General features: G+C 40.8%; 2 protein-coding genes across 6 annotated transcripts in view; one reads left to right on the plus strand and one right to left on the minus strand.

The window, feature by feature from the left end:
• Positions 1–466: 466 nt before the first annotated feature.
• Positions 467–17,720, minus strand: SMPD4 (sphingomyelin phosphodiesterase 4). 2 transcript variants are annotated; one of them, XM_082065953.1, is made up of 19 exons: positions 17,571–17,720; positions 16,692–16,778; positions 16,034–16,176; positions 15,815–15,890; positions 14,858–14,966; positions 14,194–14,246; positions 13,459–13,610; positions 12,486–12,618; positions 11,961–12,032; positions 8,519–8,608; positions 5,874–6,019; positions 5,347–5,437; positions 4,734–4,834; positions 4,274–4,437; positions 3,384–3,589; positions 2,625–2,858; positions 1,749–1,880; positions 1,458–1,586; positions 467–1,002 (listed from the first exon to the last, which is right to left on the minus strand). In XM_082065953.1, exons 1-19 carry the CDS (start codon positions 17,607–17,609, stop codon positions 676–678), a joined length of 2,484 nt encoding a protein of 827 aa, XP_081922079.1. In that variant the 5' UTR covers positions 17,610–17,720; the 3' UTR covers positions 467–675. The 2 variants fall into 2 exon arrangements, with proteins under 2 accessions (XP_081922079.1, XP_081922080.1); XM_082065954.1 differs by lacking the exon at positions 8,519–8,608.
• A 483-nt stretch (positions 17,721–18,203) lies between these two features.
• The window catches only part of GGT5 (gamma-glutamyltransferase 5), a 43,445-nt gene continuing 39,756 nt past the window's right edge, over positions 18,204–21,892 (plus strand). For 2 of the 4 annotated variants that reach the window (XM_082066117.1, XM_082066120.1), the window contains exons 1-2: positions 18,204–18,310; positions 20,030–20,369. The gene's annotated coding sequence lies outside the window, so the exon portion shown is untranslated. The remainder of the gene's footprint in view (positions 18,311–20,029; positions 20,370–21,892) is intronic. The other 2 variants (XM_082066116.1, XM_082066121.1) reach the window with 1 other exon arrangement.

Raw genomic sequence — 21,892 nt, forward strand, 5'->3', positions numbered from 1 at the left:
GAGTATTGATGACAAAGTCACGGGCAACCTCCGTCACAGCTTTTAATCCATCCTGTCTGCAGCAACAGAAAAACGTGGCGTAGCAATCCCTGATGCATTCTGAGTTTAATGAATAATGAGCTTAATGAAGATCATCTATGGAGGTAGAAGACATGAACCTGCTTGGGCGGAGGCGGCCTCAGAGAGGGAAGAGGAGGTTTAATGAGATGCCATTCTTGCTGCCTGTCCCATCTTCTGGGTTTTTTTTTGTTGGTTTTGTTTGTTTGTTGTTTCTGTTGCTTTTGCAACTGCTCTGCCTTTAAGCTCAATATGTAGGTCCTACAGCTAGTTCTTGCTTTAGAACAGTGTAAGAGGCTCCAATGGACTTACTGCTGAAGCAAAAATGTTTCTACAGATGGCATGGTTCATTGCTATATTATGAGTACTGATGACTTATTCTTCCCCCTCAAAAATAAAAGTCATTCACTAGATTCCATAGGAATACTTTTATAAGAATAAAATTTACATTGATTTTTCTCCACAAGTACCACATAATTGTTTATAAAACTCAATTAATTTTAATATTTAAAAAATACCATAGGAAGATCTGATATGATAATTCAAACATTTTAGTCATTGAATCCCAGGCTCATCCTTAAATGTTTATTTTTACAAGTGTAAGATGAGAGAAAGGAATTAGTGTTCATGTGGTTTCCATTCTTCTGAGAAAAATGTCATTATTACGGCATAAAGAAAATATCCAATCAGGATAATGAATGTGCAGCCCACTGGCCCAATGTAAAACCAGGATGCAATGAAGTAGATCATCAGCAAAGACACGAGAGTCCTGTAGCTAGCCAGAAACCTCAGGCTGATCCTTGGTCCCCAGTTCTGGCTGGTTCTGTCCCTTACCACAGGACTGTGCCTGATTCTCTGTATGAGGCGGGGGTTGGTAAGATGATAGCGACAAAGTCTGCCAAAAAAATCTTCCCGGGAGCAGAGCTCATCCAGCTGATCAGCAAACTGAGGTAAGAGAAGTTTAGACATTAGTATTCTACTGCAACTAGTGTCATAAACTATAACTTATTTTACAATTTTCTTCATTTATAGGAAATAGAGGAAAAAAACCCTCACAAAACGCACTTTTAACTAGTAACTTGATTAGTGCAGACTTGCCTTTATCTATTATACCTATAGGAAGAAAAGGATTTGGTTTTCTTTTTTAGAATCTTTCATTCTGAATGATATTCCCTTTGTTTTTCAAGCATAAAGAATACATTTAAAATGTTATTTATTAATGTTTTGTGTAGGAAAAGTAGAACAAGAGTTAAAGAAGCAGGCCTGATACTATTCACAAACACCCATCTGGTCCACAATAAAGGAGACATCAAAAATAAACTAAGGTGTTGCATGTGCATGTGCAGTGAAGAACAGGGATTTGCAATGGAAAATATAAAAGGAGGCAGTGCTGTACTTACCCTTTCATTAAGCACTGAGGATAAACGAAATAGGAGGCGAACAAGAGTGGCATTTTCGTAACTTCGGATGGGCTGAAGCTCGGTGTCTCCTTGATACCGCACCTCAAATCTACGTAAGCCATTTATGATCTAGAAACAGGAAAATAAACCCCTTATCTTCTTGCTCCTGTCTGAAATGCTTTTATGTGGGCACCTCTCTTAGCCCCAGATAAACTGCATTTCTCTTGATCTAGAAAGACAACTTGTTTTTTCATGAACAATCTAGGGTAGCTTTACAGAATGTTCTCTCACCTGGTACCTGCCCAGGGGTGTAAGAATGAGGCCATCCTCGCTTTCAATGCAGTCTGGAAGCTGGTTCTTTCCATTCTCATCTTGAGCTGTCCCACACTTCATCATCATCTGGGTCAGCTGGGCTTCATTCAGCTACTCAAGAACAGAGAGTTCTAATGCACATGCTTGATCTGCCCCCTTCTTCTATTTCATTTATTTCTCCACAAACACCTTAGCAATGGAAGCCTTTGACAGCCAGCACAGATACCAAGAATTGCTTAATAGCACCGCAAGTTAGACATTAAAAGGAGATAGAACTCTCCAGATTCTTGTCTGTGCTCATCAAATCCAAGAGCTGTGTTCTGGTTTGTGTGTCCCTTACTTCTTGAGAGCTGTCAAACAGCTGTCTTCTCCTAGGTCAGTTCTGCCTAAGGGAGTGTGACTGACAAATTAATCTGTTAAGTTTAACCGAAGAAACAGCATACTTCTAGTTCATCCATCTATAGCTGCAGTTATAGTGTATTTTTGTTGTGCTCTACATATAGAAGACATTTTAAAATTTAAGCCATGTCTGGCCTATTTGTAAACATCAGAATAGGCACAAGTAAAGAGACAGGTATGGTATAAACGACAAAGTCCAGACAAGTGATCACTTTAAACAAAGTCAGCTTGATATTTAAAAACTAAGAACATTTGGTTCTATCTATATTGAAAGCAGTTTTCAATTTTTCAGGTAAAGTCAAGTCTAAAAGACGTTTACAACCAAATTTGCTAGCAGGATCTCTGGATGGCTTTGTGCCCCCACAAAGTGCAAGAGTGATTGAGGTACAGTTGAGGAGTCCTGACTCTTGATCACAGCTGCCACATAGGGAAGGTTCTTAGAAAGATGTTACATACCTTAAAGATTTGGCACAAGTATTCTAGTGCCTTTTCTAAATATTCATCTGTTTTTTTGATGCTGTCTTGCCCAATTTCATCAAGGTCATTGCCTGTGTAGGAACCATTCATCTCAGATGATGTAAATCTAAACCATGAGAAGAAGGACTGGCTGGCTGTTGTCTCTGAAGAATGGTCTGATATGGATTTTGCCGTCTGCTGTGCCTGACAAATTAACTGAGCCAGTTTTAACACCTACAACAAAAATAATTGTGTGGGACAAAGATGAAGGACCACTAAGCATCAATACGTGGATAAAACTGTGCCCTGATAACTGGATTTGCTCTCACTGCTTTAGCTCCTCAAGCTCCAATTGGGCAGAGGTAGTTCTTTGCTGCTGAAGCCTTCAAAGAACTTGAGTGCTTCTTAGGTTTTTCAGCTGCTTTTTTTATCTCCTGCTGTTTTCATCTGACTTGTTGATAGGTACTGATCAATACAATGAATCAGAAGTTCACAGTAAGCATGCTTGAGAGGAAATACTTCCAATATAGTACTACAAGGCAGCAAACCGTTACATTAACTTCTTATTTAGCAAAGAGCAAGCAGATTTTTACAGCTGTGCTGAATTAAGACCCCTCATGTTCCACAAGTCACCATCAGTGAACTTCTCCACTATTGTATAATTTAAGTTCTTCACTCTTACTTCTCATGATATGGATGCTCAGCATTGAGAAAACACCTGTCAAAGCAGAAAGACAAGGTGACAAATTTGTTGCTTACCAAATTTCTGACTTCTGTGCCAAACATCTGTTTATACTGGAAATCCTGTCCTTCCAGGCTGTAAACATGACTCTTCACCTTAAATGAGGCATCTGTAATAGCTGGAGGCCATGATGATAAGAAGCCTCCACCAACTGTGGGGCTCATAAAAAGTCGGTGCTGACGATGGGGAATAACGAGTTCTGGCTCCAGGAATAACTGTTCTCCTAGTGTGAGAAAAGTAATGAAAATGGTGACATAACACTCCTGGTTTTGCCTGGGGAAGGTCTAGCTGCAAAGCAAATTAAGTCTGCTGGGCAACTGGCTTTTAGATAAGCAGGAAGTTCTAGGGGAAAGAAGCCTTAATTACTTTTTTTTCACTTAATCCTCTCTGTCCACAGCAGAAAATGTTGGAGTGCATTTAAATGCAGACCATACAGACATCATTTTAAGTCTCTAACTTCATTTCAACAAAGCAATAGAGAAATATGACACTTAAGACATTGATACCTGCCAGAGATCTTGCCTCTCAAATTTACGGTATCCTGATTAGTGCATACATGACTAGCTGACTAGCTATTTTGCCAAGTATAGATACCTTTAGAGATGTAAGAAGTTTGAATCCTGATTAAATAACCAAATAAGGCAAGTGTAAGCAAAACTGACAGTGTGTTCTTTATCATTTAAAGAAAAAATGTGCAATTAAATCTAGACAATGGTGGTTAGAAAAGAACTATAGACATTAAAACAATATGACAAACATTAGTGAAGACATGCAGACTTTTGAATGGTAAAACAGCAAGCAAAAGGGGAGAGTAAGTCTATTCACCTCAGTGTTCCTGAGGTAAGATGTAGCTGTTATGAAGAAAGATTGAGACAGGACAACATAATATGCCAAAATATCCATTTACCTTTCAGGATCATTTCAGCTAGATTGGGCTGAGCAAAGACTTTGGCTACTCGGAACACCATGAGAGCATTTTTTGGACTGACCAAGTCTGTTCGAAGAGCTCTGTTCAGAAATCCTATGAACAGCTTAGTATACATGAGTAGGTTTTCTTGAATGAATGCAGCCCTGTCAAAGTGAGTACAGGATTCGTAAGAACAACTATTGAAATAACTGTTATTTTGTTTTCTGCCAAACAAGTCACTAAAGGAATGCTTTATACTGTCTCTGGAAAGACAGTCTATTTGCACTGAGGCAAAAGAATCTTCCTCTCAAAACAAAAGCCTCTGTTCTAAGAAATGATCTCTAATCTTGTACAGGAAGATAATTCAGGTTGGATGGTTCTTAAAATCCTGCAGTTTTACTCAGGATCTGCACAAACTTGAGGTTTGGTTCGGGTTACTCACAGCTGCTTTCCTCCTTACCATTTCTCCGACACACTGCGAGGCAAGGGCTCTTCACTTTGTGGCAGCTTTTCCGGAGCATACCTCCAAGGCTGCAAGTAACTTAACCACATCTCAAGAACCTACAGAAAAACATATATCAATACTTTTTGGAAAGGAAGACAGAAAAGGGGTTTTTGTTTCTTTTAAACCTAGTGAATATGATCTTAATGACACCTAAAAGGTTTTAGGAATAAAGCTCTCTCTGGTAATCTGAGTATCTTTGAAAAAGAACTGAAAAAAACTAAGGATGTGTTCATTAGGACCGATCTGGATTTTCTGTAATACCCAAATGAGATGGCACTCAAGCAGCTACTACAAAAAAATATAAGATATTAAGAAATTGGGACTATAAGAATGTATCTGGTATAAGAGTAACACCTACTTCTTTTCAATCAACAGCCATTTTCAGTGTCAGGAAAATCAACAACCTGTAGTAATTCTCACCAAGATCTATTCAACTTCCCTGTTATGTCTAATTGGCATAAGTGTACATGTTGTATAAAGAATATTAAAAGCCCAAGAAATAGCTGCTAAACAGCAGTAACTAATTACTATTTCTGTTGAGTACAGACTTTGAGAAGCAGGTACGTACTGCTCTGAAAGAAGCATCCAGAGGCCAGTGACCAAAACAGTGTTGCAGGAAAATATAAAGTTTTTCCTGGACGAACCGAGGAATTACAACCCTGCAAACAAAGACAGTCACGTGTATAAACCAGCAGCAAATTTCAAAAGCAAAAAGCCCAACCCAACACACCACCACTAATGCAAATACAGAAAGGACTGAGCCAAACTTGTTCTTTCTTAACTGAAGCTACTTCAACTCAAATACATAAATATAACATTTTCCATTACCCTTGGCCAGAATACTCTGGTAGCATTTTCTTTTCTCTGGCTTGTGCCAATATATAAGCTAATGCAATAGCAAGACATCCCCCATCCTGAAGTTACTCCCCCCCCATCTAATGGATGTGGAAAACGTAATTCATTAGCTCTCAAGTACTTTTAGTAACACGCTTCTGTATTTACCATCCAAACAACCTGATTCAACCCCTCGGTGAAAGCAGAGCTTTTCAGGGAGAAGCTCTATACGTCTCAGAGCCAGGCTGCTCATGTACCTACCTTTTAAACTCCTCGAGCGGGCTGGCTGTGTGGGAGTGGGCGGAGGGGGACAGCGGCTCTGGTTTCAGGCTGTTGCTGAAAGCATGCAGGTGTTTCACTAGCAGTCTCACCACTAGCACGTGCTCTTCAGTGGGCTTAAATGACTCCTGGATTCAAAGCAAAAACCAGGAAGATAAGTATGATGTCGTAAATGTCCAGCAGATAATTCAGGAAAATTATATTCTTAGATCAGAAATCAAAATACAAGAAATGCTCTCTTCCTTCTACGTTCTTCACTGTAGTTTGGTGCCACCTGATTTTAGACAGGCTTGCTGTCCAGGACAAGCTGCATTAATTTTCTGCCACCAGTTCACTGAGAAACAGTACTGTATTTTTGATAATGTGATTGTCAGAAAAAGTATCTACAGTATTCTAATATAAGAAAAAGTATCTACAGTACTCTAATGCACTGAATTTCAGGCTAGCATTAAAGAACAGAGTAACTTGCACACTTGGACTTACCCCTTTCTGAAAAAGAAAACATTCAGCCTTTCATTATGGTTACAAGTTCATTGCTGTTGACAGCACAACAGATCCTTAGTTTATGCTTCTGGCTGGCTTTACTGAGTTCTCCTTCCTATGCTCCTACTCATCCGCCTTTATAAGAAAGAATAATTCTAGAAAGAGCTATGGTGAGAATAAGAACTGCTGCAAGTTCTGCATGATCCTGTCGCTTCTAGCATCGCTATGGGTAGAAGTAGAGGCAGGCTGGGCAGGAGCAGGACAACGAGCGATGGTGAGCCAGTGATGTTACTAATAACCCAGTGGGTGTATGATCTAGCAGGGAGATGAAGGAGGTAAAAGAGCAAGTTCTTCTGGATGCCCGCCACCCAGGCTGGTCTGCTGCAGAATCTGAGGACAAAGCACTAAGCCCTTTGCTACTGTAAACTACTTTAAGAGTAGCAAACTAATCTCAAACCACTACTGAAAGTAGATTTTAAGATATTGTTTGTATTCCAAGTTTCATGTCTCTTGTACTTATCTAAAGTCGGGAAGAATGTACATGAAACAGAAGTTACAGCTGCAAGTGCAATGGAAAATGCTGGAAGAGTGTGTTAGAGAATAGCTGCCAGATGTTTCAGGATGCCACATGCAGCTGTGCTGAGGTAAGGTGCTAAATATGACTCAAGCGGACTGGCAGGCATTTTTATACAAAAAGCTACTTAAATCCATTGAACGGTATTTCCAGTGCTGGGGGGCGGGAAGCGGGGCTGTCTGTGCGGGTCTTTGTGTGTCCTTCCTCTGCAATGCTTGTGGCAAAGCAGGTGTGTTTTTACAGTCTCTTAAGATTTTTAATATACTGTAAAGTTCACTCCAGGAAAAGATTCAAGGCTCGATGACAGATGTAGTCACGTAGTACAGCCAGATCTGAGACCCTTCTAAGAGAAAAGATAACCTGTTACCACCTCTAATGAAGGCTGCTCTTGTGTTCTTCACACAAGTGCCCCTAAGTCAACAGGTTTTCTACAGTCCTGAGGAGAGTTTATATAAGAGGTTACAACTCTGAGAAGTTACTCAGTCCTAGAGTTCACATCAGAATCTCTAAAAGCAATTAGAGAGGTCGAACACCCTGCTGTAGGCCTTGAGAGGGTGTAATTTAAAAAAAAAATGTAGGCTCCCCTTGAAGGTACTATTTGAACTTACAAAATTGCCAGTACCACTATTTCAATACCTTGTTTCAGGTGATGCTAGTGGTTTTTCTCCTTAGTAAATCTTGTAATTTCTCTTAGCCCAGAGCAGCACCATTAGGAACCCTACCAGTTTAAGAAGTAATTTGGTTGCAAAACCTTAGCTTACAGGATGGATATATGCCATTCTTTTCTTAACACAGTAATTAGATAAGCATAATAGTAAAAAGGATTTAAAGACAAGTAGTAGTTCTTGTTTTCCTTTCTAAGCAGTACCTTGATATATCATAGCACGTTATAAGAAGAGCTTTATAGTACATATGCTCAGCCCTCCCCTTTCCCAAAACGAAGACCCAATGAATAAAGGGCTGAAGTAGGGAAGGAGAAATCAGCAATCTGTTCCAACAGGAATGAGTTTTCGCATGCGCATTTCCTGAACAATCTGCAAGTGTACCACTTGTGTGCTTCTGCAAAACTGGACAGTCAGGTTCACATTGCTACAAATTTAGTACTATCCAATGACATTTCACTGACTAAAAAACCCTATATGTTACCTACCTTAATTGTGGAGGACAGTCAGGCAAAGTCTGATATTCTCTTCCATGCAAGGTTTGCTTAAATGACCAGTGTGTGAGGGGCAGAAATCTGCCATCTGTGAAGCCAGTTTTGGTGTCAGAAAGTGTCATCACAGATGATAAGCCTCTTTCTACAATGCATTACAAGAATGCATCTCTAAAAATGGAGTTCCTGTTTAGTCCTCATAATATCCTAGGTTTTACCTATTTTCCTCCTTGCTAATACCTCTCAGTATCTGTTTTCACCGTCAATTTAGTAAATCTCAACACGTTGTTCTCAGTTACTTTGTAAAACAACAATTTGGCAGAAAAAGCTGCTGTCCAGCTAGCACCAATACACTTTGCAGATTATATGATGGAACAAGATTTTTAAAAAGGAAACAAAATGAAAATATGATAATACTTGGTATGCGTGGAGGGCCTGGTAGCTGGATTGGGCAGGACTACCGTGGTGTTTACTGGAGATACTGAGTCGGTAGTGGAGAACCTCCAGCTGAGACAACAGAAACAAAAAGGGGGGGAGGGAAAAAAGGAGAGAAGAGAGCAAGAGAAAAAAAAAGTGAGAATGAGCCCAAGGAAGAAGGGTGGGGGGAAATGAACATCACAAATACAATCAGGGACAACATATCACAGTAACAACTGCAGCCACAGTATCCTCTTCTTTCTGGTGTTCAGTAGATCAGAGCAAGTGCGGTAGGAGATAAGGAGCGTCTGCCAAATAAACTCCCCAATTCAACTGACCTGCAGCAACAAGGATTTACACACTGTTACAGTGTTTTATTAAACAATGGAGTAAAAGCATCCAATATTCTGCAAACTTTTTCAATGCTATTTTGAAGTAGCAGGGTTTGCATACTGGGAAGAAACTCAAATTGACACTTTCTTCTTCCCAAGGAACAGGAAGAAAAGAAGTTTGGCTTTTTATAATCACTGTGAGCCCGTCCAGTAAGTATCCAGTTCAGAGAAACCCTCTGTCTTCTCTTTCCAGTTAAAGACCATTTGGGAAGGCTGCAGGTCTTCTGAACTTCCCCAAAAGAGGAAATTACTTTTACTACGAGGGAAACATCATGTATATATGAAGGCAGAAGACGTACCTAACACCAGTGTTATATGCTAATGTGAAAGGCATCTTAACATAAATCTCTGCCAGCCTCAGACAGATCCCTTCTTGGATGAGTAAGGGAAAAGTGTTATTTTTTGACAATGTGATGGTGAAGAGGATACTGTAGTGACAGTGACACATATGTATGAAATTAATGAAAAAACATAAAACAAAAAATGTACACTACACAGATCCCAATGACTATTGTCAGGCATCTAAACTAACTCTCCAGATTCACACCTCTGCTGTTTTGAACAGCCCCTACCCCATCTCCTCTAGCGCCAGTTTGGTATCTTTTGGTTTTACACTCTCCTAGGAGTGGTGGGGTCGTTATCCAAACTCCCCAGCAGCTCAAACGTGTTGGTTGCTTCATCAGCAACTCCCCTGCTGCAGGAATCAGCAGGAGCCTGTAGCCTAAAGGGTGTCCCACATGCAGGGCTGGGGCTGTGGCACCTGGCATTGGAAGGGCAGGAAGCGTTACGTGAAGCTTTATCAAACAACTCCTTTTTAAGGGTTCATTGTGAATTACAGCAGAAGGGAATAGGGAAAGAGAACCTGCACGCTTGGGCTCTGGATCAGCTGAGAAAGAGAAAGCAAATAGAAAATGAAAAAGCACAGGAAAATAGTTGAATTAATGGGGAAAACAGTGAAACTCGGCATAGCAAATAGCATCAACCTCAGGATCACACCAGATCCAGAGAGAAGTCAAAGCAGTAAAGAAGTACATCTTGTCGAAAGAAAATTATTTACTATTCATTCCCATTCCACCCCCTTCTGCTTGTGAAGAGAGATCTGTGATGACGTTAACAAGGTTTAAGGAAAATCCATAATTCTTTGAGGCACTTCACAGGAATCTGGGATCTGGTTTGGCCCATTGAAGCAAACAAGTTTGGCCGCTGGACAAAGGAAGAGCAAGTTCTGTGGAATCTCATCCCACCTTCCAATACAGGTATGGAGCCATTTCAAGCCACTGATGGTCAAATAGGTCTAGATCCAGGGATGAATGATCACTAATTACTCCTTGCATACACACAGAGGCTGAATGGAATCAAGTGAACCTGTACAATTATTAATTATTTTAAGCATAAGGTTTAGGGTGATCTTGGGTTTCCAGTTAAGCCCTTTATCTCTTATGTTAAAACAAAACTTGCATTTCTGCATATTCTACTTCCTCATTTGAGGAACTATGAAGCAGACTGTTCTCCTTCAGCCCACCTTGAGACCAGTCTACAAAGCTTAAGCATCAAGGCTTATGAACAGTCCTGTCCCCAGCTGATCTGCTGCCTTTCCTCAGTCCTGCAGGAGGGATCCTTCATCCGTTTATGGATGTCAGGTGGAATTGCAGTCCCCTATTCAGGTGTTCTAACCCCAAAGAGTAAAGACTTACTTTTTACATGCCCATGATTACTTCCATCAAAGAGGAAACTAAAATATCATCAGGGAGTTATGGCCTCAAGTTGTGGCTCAACACACCTTGTGGAGGATCCTGAAGTGATGATTTTAGAGAACTTTAAGCTCTGCCTAGGCCCTATTCCACCATAACATTCACAGTCATTGTCTAAATTCCTGCTCCCCAGTGTTAGAAGAGAGCATCTGAAATACAGAGGGTGAACAAAGGAGAGAAGTTTAAAGCAATCATTATTTCTGGCCTAAGCACAGCGCTGGATGCACAGAGACTGGACAGACAGACCAAAGGTACTTCAAGCAAAGCCTTTCCACCACAGGTGCACAGCCATGCTGCTGGGACTCCCAAGTGGAGACTTTGCAACATCAGTAAGTTTGCATTTTGACCTCAACTTTAAAAATAAAACACATCACACTTAAGTTCTGCAATGTTTTTCCCTAGCAAAATTTAAATAATTTTGTTATTTTATAGCCTCTGGAGTGAAGGATCAGAATATCTCAATCAGCTCTCATATTACTCTTTCACACAGGAATAAATCCCAAGTAGCTTTTACATTGCTCTCCCCTTCTGTGAAAGCCCCACTGTGACTCAGAGGGAATTCAGAGGATCAACATTTTCTCCTTCAAATTCCCTTTACATTTATAGTGCTTTGACCTCAGCGTCCCCAACACGTAATTAGATTTTACATGCAGTAGTTTGTTACCGAACAGGCCACCACAAACTGCTTAAACCAGTGTATTATCCACACAAGAGCTTGTAAGATATTCTGAACTCTGTAGCTACAGAACTGCTGCTGACACCATGATGGTGAAAAACATCTTTTGGAATATGGTTTATTTTCTTAAAAATGAAGGACAGTTTAATAAGATTTCCTTTTTTGATTTGGATTTATGCTAAAAAATGGTTACCGATCTTGGAAATCATTAATTGGTATTTCAGTAACAGTTGCTACCACTGCTGGAAATTAATTTAGATAATTTTTAGCATCCATAAAGTCCCAGTGGGATTTAACACTATGGTTTTATAGTGGCATCTCCTGCATGATTAGCACTTTGATTATTGATGTGCAGATTATTGTGACCATCCCACAAACTTGTCTTTTACAAAAACAAAACACCACAACTTCTGCAATGAAGGCAAATCTGGATGACACACATATTCCCAACATTCTTCATAATTGGATTAGCAATTTTGACACACTCATGTAGATAACTCTGGTAAGTTATTTCTTTCCTTTGCACCAATATAACAAATAAATTCTCCACAGAACAGGAGATGTAGTTCAAGATATGAGGTCAACCATCAGATGATGGTCATGAATGAAGTACAAACTATTACCTTGACATGAGGGGACTGCATTTTCTGATACATTTCCAGTGAATAATGATGAAGCCACATTTCAACAAAGACCTGCAAAACAAATATTTTCTCAACTAGGGAAAATAGATAATCCAGGAGTTGTCAGTCACAAGCTGGATATAAGGGAAGGCCACAGTACAGAACTTGAAAACCAAGCTGTACTTGTATTCTCCTTTCCCTTCCCTTCATGCTGAACAGAATCAACTTCCCTGTGCCCAAAGTTTGCTCATAGTATAGAACTGATGTAAGATTAAAAAAAAAACAGGTTTAGAATTTTTTCTGGAAAAAACTACTCAAATGCTTGAGGTCAGTTGTTAGATATGCAGTCTAAAAAAAAGATATTAAGTGCCTTTCTAAATTACAACTTCACAGTTTCACAGTGGTTCTTTGTTTCACTAACAAAAACCAACAGCTGCACTGCTCAATTCCAAAACCAAGCTAAAGCAAAATGGTATAACTGTCCCTGGTTTATAGAGATTTTTTTCTTCTTGGAATCTAGTTTACCTGAAGCAGAGTTTCTGATCTCCAGATCTCCTGGGAGGCTGGGTCAGCGTTCACCGAGGGCTGATGGGCGATGTGCCGTTTCAGCAAGCTGGTGTGGTGCATGCCGTAGGACGTGAAAGGCACTGCCGGAGACCTTGAATGACAAACCAATGGAAATACTGAAGTCAGTAAGCCACAGGACAGGGAAATATATCATTGCTTCTAATCACCAGTTTATAAACTGGAGAACAGTCTTTAAGAAGTAAAACTGCGTAGTTGATGATGTATTTCAAACTTCTGCAATGTGTTACAATTACTAGTCACTTTGACTCTAAACAAACATTACATCACTACTCGTACCACCCTGAACCAGCTCTGTACAGCCTGATGTTATACTACGTGGTTTTTTACTTTCTCCAATTTGTTTTCTTTCGCTCTGCCCTCCATACTCATAATTCACCTGGTCTGCATTTTTCTAGGTATATGCTAAGGCTCAACAGACCATGGAAATGGATATCTGAAAAGTATTTAAAATGCAGTTCTAGAAAATATAATGGCTATTTATTTTTACATTTGTATAAAATTGCTAATATTGATAACATTTTATAAATTTGAGTAGCAAAATCTGTTTTGAAAATGTGGACTTTCACACACTTAGCCAGTACAAACGACTGGGTGCTTGTATTGGAGAATTTTCACCTCAACATTGTGAGTTTGTTTATATGCTATTATCACATGGCACACAACTGGAGGTGCTGAATTGAAGAATTTTTGTTGCTTGTACATGTCTTTTCTGCTCCAAAAATAGCTACCTGTCAGACTTCCAATTTAAACCTTTATGGTAAAATTAAGTGAACATAAATCTATTTAATTTTTGTAATGACATAATGAGTACATACAGATCATAAAGAGCAGAGGTGTTTTCTACTTGTTAGAGTAGCTGTATTTTGTAAGCACCACTGCTGCAGTTTGCCTCTGGCACTGCAGTCCTTACCTGGAGGCTGGGGATGGGATGGCTCCCCCAGGGTTTGAAGAAGGTGGAGGAAGGACACTGCCCTCTGTGGGGAGGAAACACTTCAGGTACGTGTCCACCAAGATGAAATACGCACTGTTGGAAGGACTGACGTGATGGGTGACAGGCGAGTTCTGAAACGGCCACAAGGATATATTAATACTTGCAGTTATGTACTGTTGCTTTAAGGCCCTTCTGGGGAGCATCTGAGACACAGCTGGACCCATTTAGTCTAAATCAGCAGAGCCCAGGGGGTGATAAAGGGTGACAAAGGCACTTTGGAGCAAAGGTAAAGCAACTAGCTGTAAGAAAACTATTGCTGTATTAGTGAGTCTAGCTAAGTATGAGAAGACTTCTGTGTTATATAGCACAGGTAGTGACAGCAAGAGGAACCAAAACCAGATGCTGCACTACAATGCTACAGTTATGACTGTATCAATGGTGTTATTGGATAGAGGGGTAGGAAACCCCTTTGGAATCCATTGCCTGCTCCATGTTGTTGGACAGACTGCTTACTGGTTTATCTAAGGTGGGTATTTTGTTTATTATTTAGTTTTACATTATCTCCTTAAGAAACTGAAAAAAAGCAATAACAAATTCTAAAAGTACAGATAAAACTGCTGTTAATTTAGCTGCACAGCATCTCAGCAGGCTCTTAAAGCATTGTGAAGAAAGGCTAATGCTATTTTAAGGGAAAAAACTGTGAAAGGTACTTACCTTCTGTGTAATCAAACTAATTGCAAAGTAAAACATATAATATTCAAATGGATCTGGAGGAGCATAGTCAAGGATCAGATAAAAAACCAAGCACACCTGTTAGATATCTAGGGATGCTGACTAGCCACTAATTTTTTATTTTGTCAATGCTAGATTAACTTGCTAGAGCTTAACAGCAAATTCACCTTTGCCTTCTTGCTTTCCAACTGATCAAACATTGGTAACTGAGGTTTTCTTCGTGGGGCAAGGTGCGTTTGCATTGCTCCTCTTAGCACATTTGGCTGTCTCAGACTGAAACAAGCACAGCTGCAGCTAGACTGCTTCCAACAAGCCGGCCAGCTGCAAAGTTAACATGCCCTTTTTCTGTCATACTACATAAACTATGAGTAGTTACAAAACAAAAAATTGTGAAATACAGGCTCTACTGAAATCACTGGGAATTTTGTTGTAGGACTTGAATGAGGCCAGAAATTCCCCTGCAAGTGTTTATATGAAGAGGGCAGGTTTTCTTTCATTGGAATCTAAACATTTCTAATCAGCCCAAACTCTTCAGCACAACAGCAATTTACCATAGATGCATAATAAATATACAGCAGAAATGCTTCGCAATCTCTCCAGTTTAGACATTTAAAGGGAATTAAATATCCAGTAGTTAAAAGGATACTAAGAGCCAAATTCAAACCTAAACCACCAGAAGAAGGAAACTGGACCTTATTGTGGTATAAAGAGCATTCAGGCAGGACTTGCTCTTGTATTGAAGCCTTCACGGGGCCCTGAAAGAGAGAGTAATGAAACATTAATCAGGCTGCTCAGCATACTTGCAGAGATGTTCCACTGCATTCCAGCATCCTGGGATGACATCTACATTCAGCTCAGTGGGATTCTACTGCATTGCAGTAGTTCCTTGTGCAAATGCATGCTCCTTAGATAACTGCCAACTTCCTCACAGAAAATGAGTTTTCAGTATAACAAAAAACCAATGAGCCTTCCCCAAGGCTTTCCAGTTGGAATGAGAGCAGCAGAAGGCTGGTGTTTGCCTGACGGTTTTGTCAGGGTAACTGAGCTGTGGATCAGCAATTGCTATATGCTTAAATGATGTTTCCTTTTGTGAAAGACAGTAGAAATATCCAAAGCAATTTCTAGATAGCAGGTAGCTGGTACCAATGGAAGAAACATAGTGAAACAATTCTGCAGATAAACATTTTAGTTTGAAATGACATTTTCCATGTCCAGGATAGTGGTTAGTCTTCAAAAACGTGGGCACAAAGTGCTGCCAGGGAAGGTGTTGCTCTGTGATGAGCTTGGAAAGCTATTTTTCAGTCCTGCAACTAGTGGTAACCAAGATAAAGCACACGACTTTCTCTGGGGACAGGATAAGAATCACAGTGAAGCTTTCTTGGCTGAGAACAGCACAAATATCTAGCTGCTAACAACTGTCATCTCCCACGAGTTATGGCGGGGAACTCTCCTCTATCAACCATTTAAAGAAATGAGAATGCTCTAAACCTGGAGCACTGAGGATACACCTTGGCATATATTGATCTGTACGTATAAAGTGTGTGCAAAGTTCCAGTAGCTGCAAGAACTACATTCTATTGTTACAAATTTTTCAGTTACTCACTGGAAGATATGAGACTGGGAAATCATATCTGTACTCTTCAGCTTGGAGTTTGTAAACCAGCTTCATCATTGGGCCACTGCAAACAAGCATCAGAAAGAACACCTGTGGTAAGTAGCTTCTCTGGTCTCATTTTTGTGAAATATATTTGCACAATGGAAAAAAGTTGGTTCTCTGTTCCCTGTACATTTTTTTAATCTATGCTGAAATAAATCAGTTTACCTGGGATCCAGGAAATCCAAAGCCACAGAATATTCAGTAGGATTTGTTCTTCCTTGCAAGCAGCGAAGATTCCAGCCTACAATGATGCCATCCAGGCTACCAAAAATGTTCTCCACCAGCCATGGGAAGATGCCATGTAGTTCCTTTAGGGAAAACAGACACAAATAGTTAGTGTCCACAATTCCTCATGTGAACAATTGCTATTGCAGATCCAATCTCTGGAATGCACAAAGATACTGTCTGCCAGCTGCCACCAGCACAGGGTTAGTTAGCGCTGTTTCCAACCACTCTCTGGGCAGAACTTCCATTCAAAAGAATGTATTATAATAAGGCAATTACAAGAAATCTATCCTGATTTCTGATCCCACTCAAGTTGCAAGGATAGTACTCAGCACTGCACATGCCACATTTTAAAAACTAGTTCTCCCCATAAATCAGGGCTGAAAGGTATAAATGAAGTGCAGTCAACTGAAACAATCTCTTAATGACTAGAAAACATTTTTAACTTTTGGGGAAATACGGGATTCATGCTGTTTCACCTGGGGTCCTCAAAACTCTTGGTAAGAGAAATAGCAACAAAAAAACAATAATATGAAAAAGGCAAGTTCCCCTGCATGGTGCCAGGCGGGGCGTTTCTGAAACCGCTCCAACCGCTCACCTTGGCAGGAAACTCCTCAATGATGGTCTCCAGGTCGTGGCACCTCTGCACGAAGGGCTTGTTCACACAATCTGCTTTCAGCGTGGCCTGGGACAGATCACAGGGGAAACCACATCACCGGGGCCAGAAGAGACAACGTTTGTCATGGCTGTGACTTAAGACCCCCCTAACTACACAGCTCCTCCCATACAGCATGTCCATGGGTATGGCTGGAGTTACGCTGACTGACCTTACAATGATACCGTAAAATCGGCAAATTGACAAACCCTTAAAAACACGTTTTTAAAGTAGCATTTCTTATTCAGCGCTGGGGCTGGACTGGGCGTGTCCCTCCATGCATCGCTTATATTGACAGAAAAATTAAATACTCATTACAATTCTTGACAACCATTAACTTATTCCATGCCTATTCTAACACAAGCTGTTTAAGCAATGCTAAGTAACATTCACATGTTTCTGAGTTACCTGTTTTAGAAGAATATGTTGTAAATCTATGTACATTTTAAGAATATGGTATGATAGGGTACAAAGGTTCTATGGTTACAGGGTTTGTTAATCTTTAAAGGTTGCTATCTTAGTATTCTTCTGAACTATGAGTTCTGTAATTCCTTAAAACACAGTCTAATAATTAGAAAAGCAGGTATCGATAACCCCTCAGGTTCATAACAAAGCTGGTTACACTGACCGGCCTTACACCCCCTCAGGTTTATAACAAAGCTGGTTACACTGACCGGCCTTACACCCCCTCAGGTTCATAACAAAGCTGGTTACACTGACCGGCCTTACACCCCCTCAGGTTCATAACGCCGAACCGAAACGCAAACGGCGCGGAAGCGGGAGCCGCTCGGCGCCCCCCGTGCCCCCCGCCGCCCCACGCACCAGCAGGAAGCTGGGCTGCTGCGCGTGCGGCCCGGCCATGCCGCCTGTCCCGTCCCGCTCCGTGCCCGGGCCGCGCGGCAGGAAGCGGAGCGGAAACCGCCGCTACACTTCCCGGCGGGACCGGCGCCCGCCCGGACACCGCCTCCCGCGCTCGGCGCAGCCCTTAGACGTCACCGCGCGGCGAGCCGCGGTGACGCCACATCCAGCCGCTGTTGCTATGGTGACGGGCCCGGCGCGGTTCCCCCAGCATGGCGGCGCTGGGAGGGCTGGGTGCTCTGGAAGTTTCTTTTGCGGACGCACCTGGGCAGATGTTAATGATGAACGGGAGCGCGGTCAGACAGGCCCACAGCAGCGTGGGGCTTGGGGAAGCTGCAGCCGTTTTCCCTCGTATTGGTGTGTGCAGAGAGCATCTTGTGGGCAGATGAACGCAGTGTGGACGGAGACCCCGCTGGAAATACTTCCCGAGCGTTCAAAAGGGCAGATTTTGTCCAAATTATGGGTGAATTAAAAAAAAAAAAAGCGTATTAGAAGAACACTGCAGTACTGTAGAGGAAAAGTAAGAAGTTTTAAACTCAGTGGCCAGAAAACTATGTCAGAAAATGAGGCAGATATGACATGAAACTCTTAGAAATGAGAGCTGCATACGTCACTTAAGCTGTAGGAAACAGTAATTACACATTTTGAGTTCAGAGAATTGATAAGGGAACTGAAGACACCAGGAAAAACACATGGTGCTAGAGGTAAGAATAATCAACTCTCAGGGTGCAAGGAGAGTGAAAGAAATCCTTGTGGGGGTAATACCCACCAGCAGGTAGGCAAAGTAGAATTACAATTACTGATAATTCAGAAGAGTGTTTGGTACATGCTTTTGATTCATATTTAAAATGAAGCAAGATGATACCTTTAATTACAAAGCCCCAATAATTTGTGTGCAAGAAAAATAGATGGGCAGAAAACTGGTCTGCTGCTCTTTTTTATTGTTTTTCTTAATTTTTTTTTTTTTTTTAATTGGGAATTTTGGGGAAAATCCATAAAACCAGAAGACGGCTTATGTTGTGCCAGTATTGAGAGAATTCCAGTCAGATGTCTAGAAAAGAGTAATTAATTTTATAAAACACCAAAACCAGCTATATAATTAACACAAGTAAACACAATTACAGAAAGTAATCCTGCTCAGATGAGTTTGGTTTGTTTGTGACAGGATTTACATGTTTTGTCAGCAGAGTGTTTTAAGTGTAGTTTTTCTTGATAATTGTTATTGTTTATGTGAGAAGGTGCAGGAGTAGTGGTCTGGCTTAGGTTGTGTAGGAGGTAAAACAAAATCATATGGCCTTATATTCCACTGCTGTAATTAACACTGAAACAAAGCATAAAAAATTGTGTTAGAACAACAGAGAAATTCCTTTTGTAACATCAGCTCTGACCCTGCAAGGTGGCTTTATTAATCTAGTTTAATAGGATTATTTTGCAGTGTAAAAGGATTCAATATTTACATAAGTGTTTATGGGATCAGAATTGAAAATGGTACCTTACTTCTTGGTATTGCCACGTGCTTTTGCTCCAGTCTGCTTTTCCCAACTGGACCTCAAAACTGCTTTTGGTCTTGGTGAGCAAGAGGAGGGAAGGCAGCAGCTCCAGAGGCAGTGGAGCAATCCAGTTCTGACTGCTGAAATTACAACAGCTTTTCAGACCGCCCCGTCTGGGATTCAGCCAGGCAATAATCTCCTTATTCCTTTTCTTTTTTATGTTACATATGTTTGGGTTTGGAGGTTTCTTTCTTTGTTTTTGGTTTGTTGTCTAACAAATGTCCAGGTTTTGAATGTAGCAAGCTGGTACCAGATGACAAGGGAATTCTTTGACACATACAAGTGTGATTGAATAGAACTGCTTGAGCTATATTTGCTGTGATGCGTATACGTGTTTGAAATGCGTGTCCTGGGTGGGATGCTGGCCGTGTTTTAAAAGTACATCTGCAGATGGAGACTGTCTCTGCCGGTTCTTCCTCCAGGTGGGGGTAAAGAGCTATTTTAGCCCCAGAAGAAGCTATTGGGACTTGATGGCAAAGCTCCCACAATGGGTTTATTTAGCTATAAAAATTATGGGTATGATTGACAGAAGTTAAGGAAACATTAGACCCGATGTATTTCCAGCGGGTGATAGAACTGGAGAAAGAAAACAACACAAAAAACCCGATTGTTTGAATAAGTGGAAACAGAAATATGGAGGTGCTTGAATGGCTCAGTAATACTTGTGCAAGTTAATAAAATAGTTGCATGGGAGAAATTTATCAAATAATTTTCAGAACTAGGGGAACTGCTGAGCAGAACTGTAGAACAGCAGTTTATTTATAGTTGTAGGTCTGCTATGGAACCTACTGGAACTGGTCTGTTATCAGTATCACATGTAACATTTTCAAATGTGCATATCAGGATTGCACATGTATTTTTCGCATTTTGCAGATGGAGAGACAGAGGCCCAGAAAAGTTCTGTCGCCTGCTGATACGCCACTTACCCAGGTTGCCTCTCTTACTTTCTCCCAAATGACAGCTGTCCTCAAGCCACGGCAACGAGAAGGTATTTTTTTGTTTTGCTGTTGTGTTTGTCCTGAGAGCAATATTCCTGAGATGGCTGGAAGCTGAGCTGTTTTCTGAAGTATGAATTCCATTCAGTAATGCACTTTGGTGCTTGTTCCGTGTTTTTGTAATTTGTTTGTGCTAGAGGTTTCTGTTAGACAAAGAAGGACACAGCTGAGGTGATCACCTTCAGCCATGCTAATGCTTCTCCTGGGTAGCTTCCAAGGTAAGCCAGCATTTTGACACCTTGGTGTAATCGCTACAGCATTACAGGTTCAAACAAACTCTACAGCGGTAGTTAAGTTCATACAATTGCTGTAAAGATGAAGGACTCATTAAGCACAAGCAATTTCTGCATAGTAGAGTGAGTTAATACAACACTCAGTACCAGGAAATCCTCTGGGAAAAGAGACTCTCTGTAGCAGGGGCATCAAACTCATTTTCACCAAGACCACAGCAGCCTCGCGGTTGCCTTCAGAGGGCCGAATGTCATCCTAAAATGACATTCGGCCCTCTGAAGGCAACCGCGAGGCTGCTGTGGCCCCCAGTTAAAGTGAGTTTGGCAGCCCTGCTCTGTATCCTCCGGTAGCGGCTTGAACCATTACTGATATTCAGGTTAAACGTTTGGGATATGTAAGAAACCAGCATCTCTGGAGCTCAGCCTTCTTTTCAGAAAGCAGTCCTAAAAAACTTAAAATTAAACCATATGGGGCCTCCCCTGCATTTTACAGACCTCAGTGAGAAGTTTGGGTACAGAAGGGACATTACATCAGTGCTTTAGTAACTTGGCTTACCCGCTTTAAAATGAAGCAGTGTTTGTAGTGAAAAATGCCATCTTCTGTAAAGCCAGTGGATGTCAGAGGGAGAAAGAGAGAAGCTTTGGGGCACTCTGGCTTCTCTTGAAGTTTGACTCAGATGTAGCAAACAGCTCCAAGTTGGGAACAAGTTACTGTAACTTTAACCTGATTTTGTTAATCAGTGAATCTGAGAGAAAAAGATAAATAAGAAATAATCTAATTTAAAGAAACAGCATAAGTTTCTGAATAATTAGACAGATGTTATTGCTTGTGCAGAATTAATTTAATCTCTTCCTGTAAAGACAGGTTAGAGTGTCATAACACTGAAGAACTCTGTCAAATGTGTTCTTTTGGCTGGAGAATTGTTTGGGTGTTGATTAGAAAACATATATTCTGTTCAGCTGTGGTGGGTGCAAAACCAGACTACCAGTTAATGAGAATGCACCTGGACCAGAGCCTGGAGTCACATAGGTGAGGAGAAAAGGGGAATTTTCACAGGTGTGGTAATGTTTCTGGTCCAGCTGAAACAACTTCTTTTTCTAAAAACTGTTTAGCTCAGACAGACATCAACATGATGCTGTCCCTAACATGCACAGACCTGCTAAGGCTGCAAGTCAAAGTTTCACGTGGATAAAGATGAGATTTCCTTTGTAGTCTGAGAAAACATTAACCCGCTTCTCTGCTGAACGAAACATGAGCAGGCTCTCAGGATATGTTTGGGCATTGCAGGGCACTGTGTCTGCATGTCTGCCCTCTTTCCATGTATAGCTCTTTGAGCAGCCTGTTGTACATTTAATTTATGTAGCCAGGACAAAAATTTTAAATATTAAACTTCTCGGAGTAAATAAATACATATCTAGTAGCAGGATCTTACAGAAAACTATGGATTCTCAAAGGACAGGACTTTCTATGCGTTCCTCTTTGGTTTATAGAAACTCATCCTTAAGAAATA

Source organism: Streptopelia decaocto (assembly GCF_964273445.1).
Source record: "Streptopelia decaocto genome assembly, chromosome: 15".
NCBI classification, from domain to species: Eukaryota; Metazoa; Chordata; class Aves; order Columbiformes; family Columbidae; genus Streptopelia; species Streptopelia decaocto.

Excerpts from the sequence above, each read along its gene's own strand:
- SMPD4 (XM_082065953.1), bottom strand. The coding sequence starts at position 17,609 with ATGGCCGGGCCGCACGCGCAGCAGCCCAGCTTCCTGCTG. Across the intron at positions 16,177-16,691 it reads TTGAGGAGTTTCCTGCCAAG|GAACTACATGGCATCTTCCC; the intron begins GTGAGCGGTTGG and ends TTTTCCCTAAAG. Across the intron at positions 6,020-8,518 it reads AGGCCCTCCACGCATACCAA|GAGTCATTTAAGCCCACTGA; the intron begins GTATTATCATAT and ends CTTTGAATCCAG.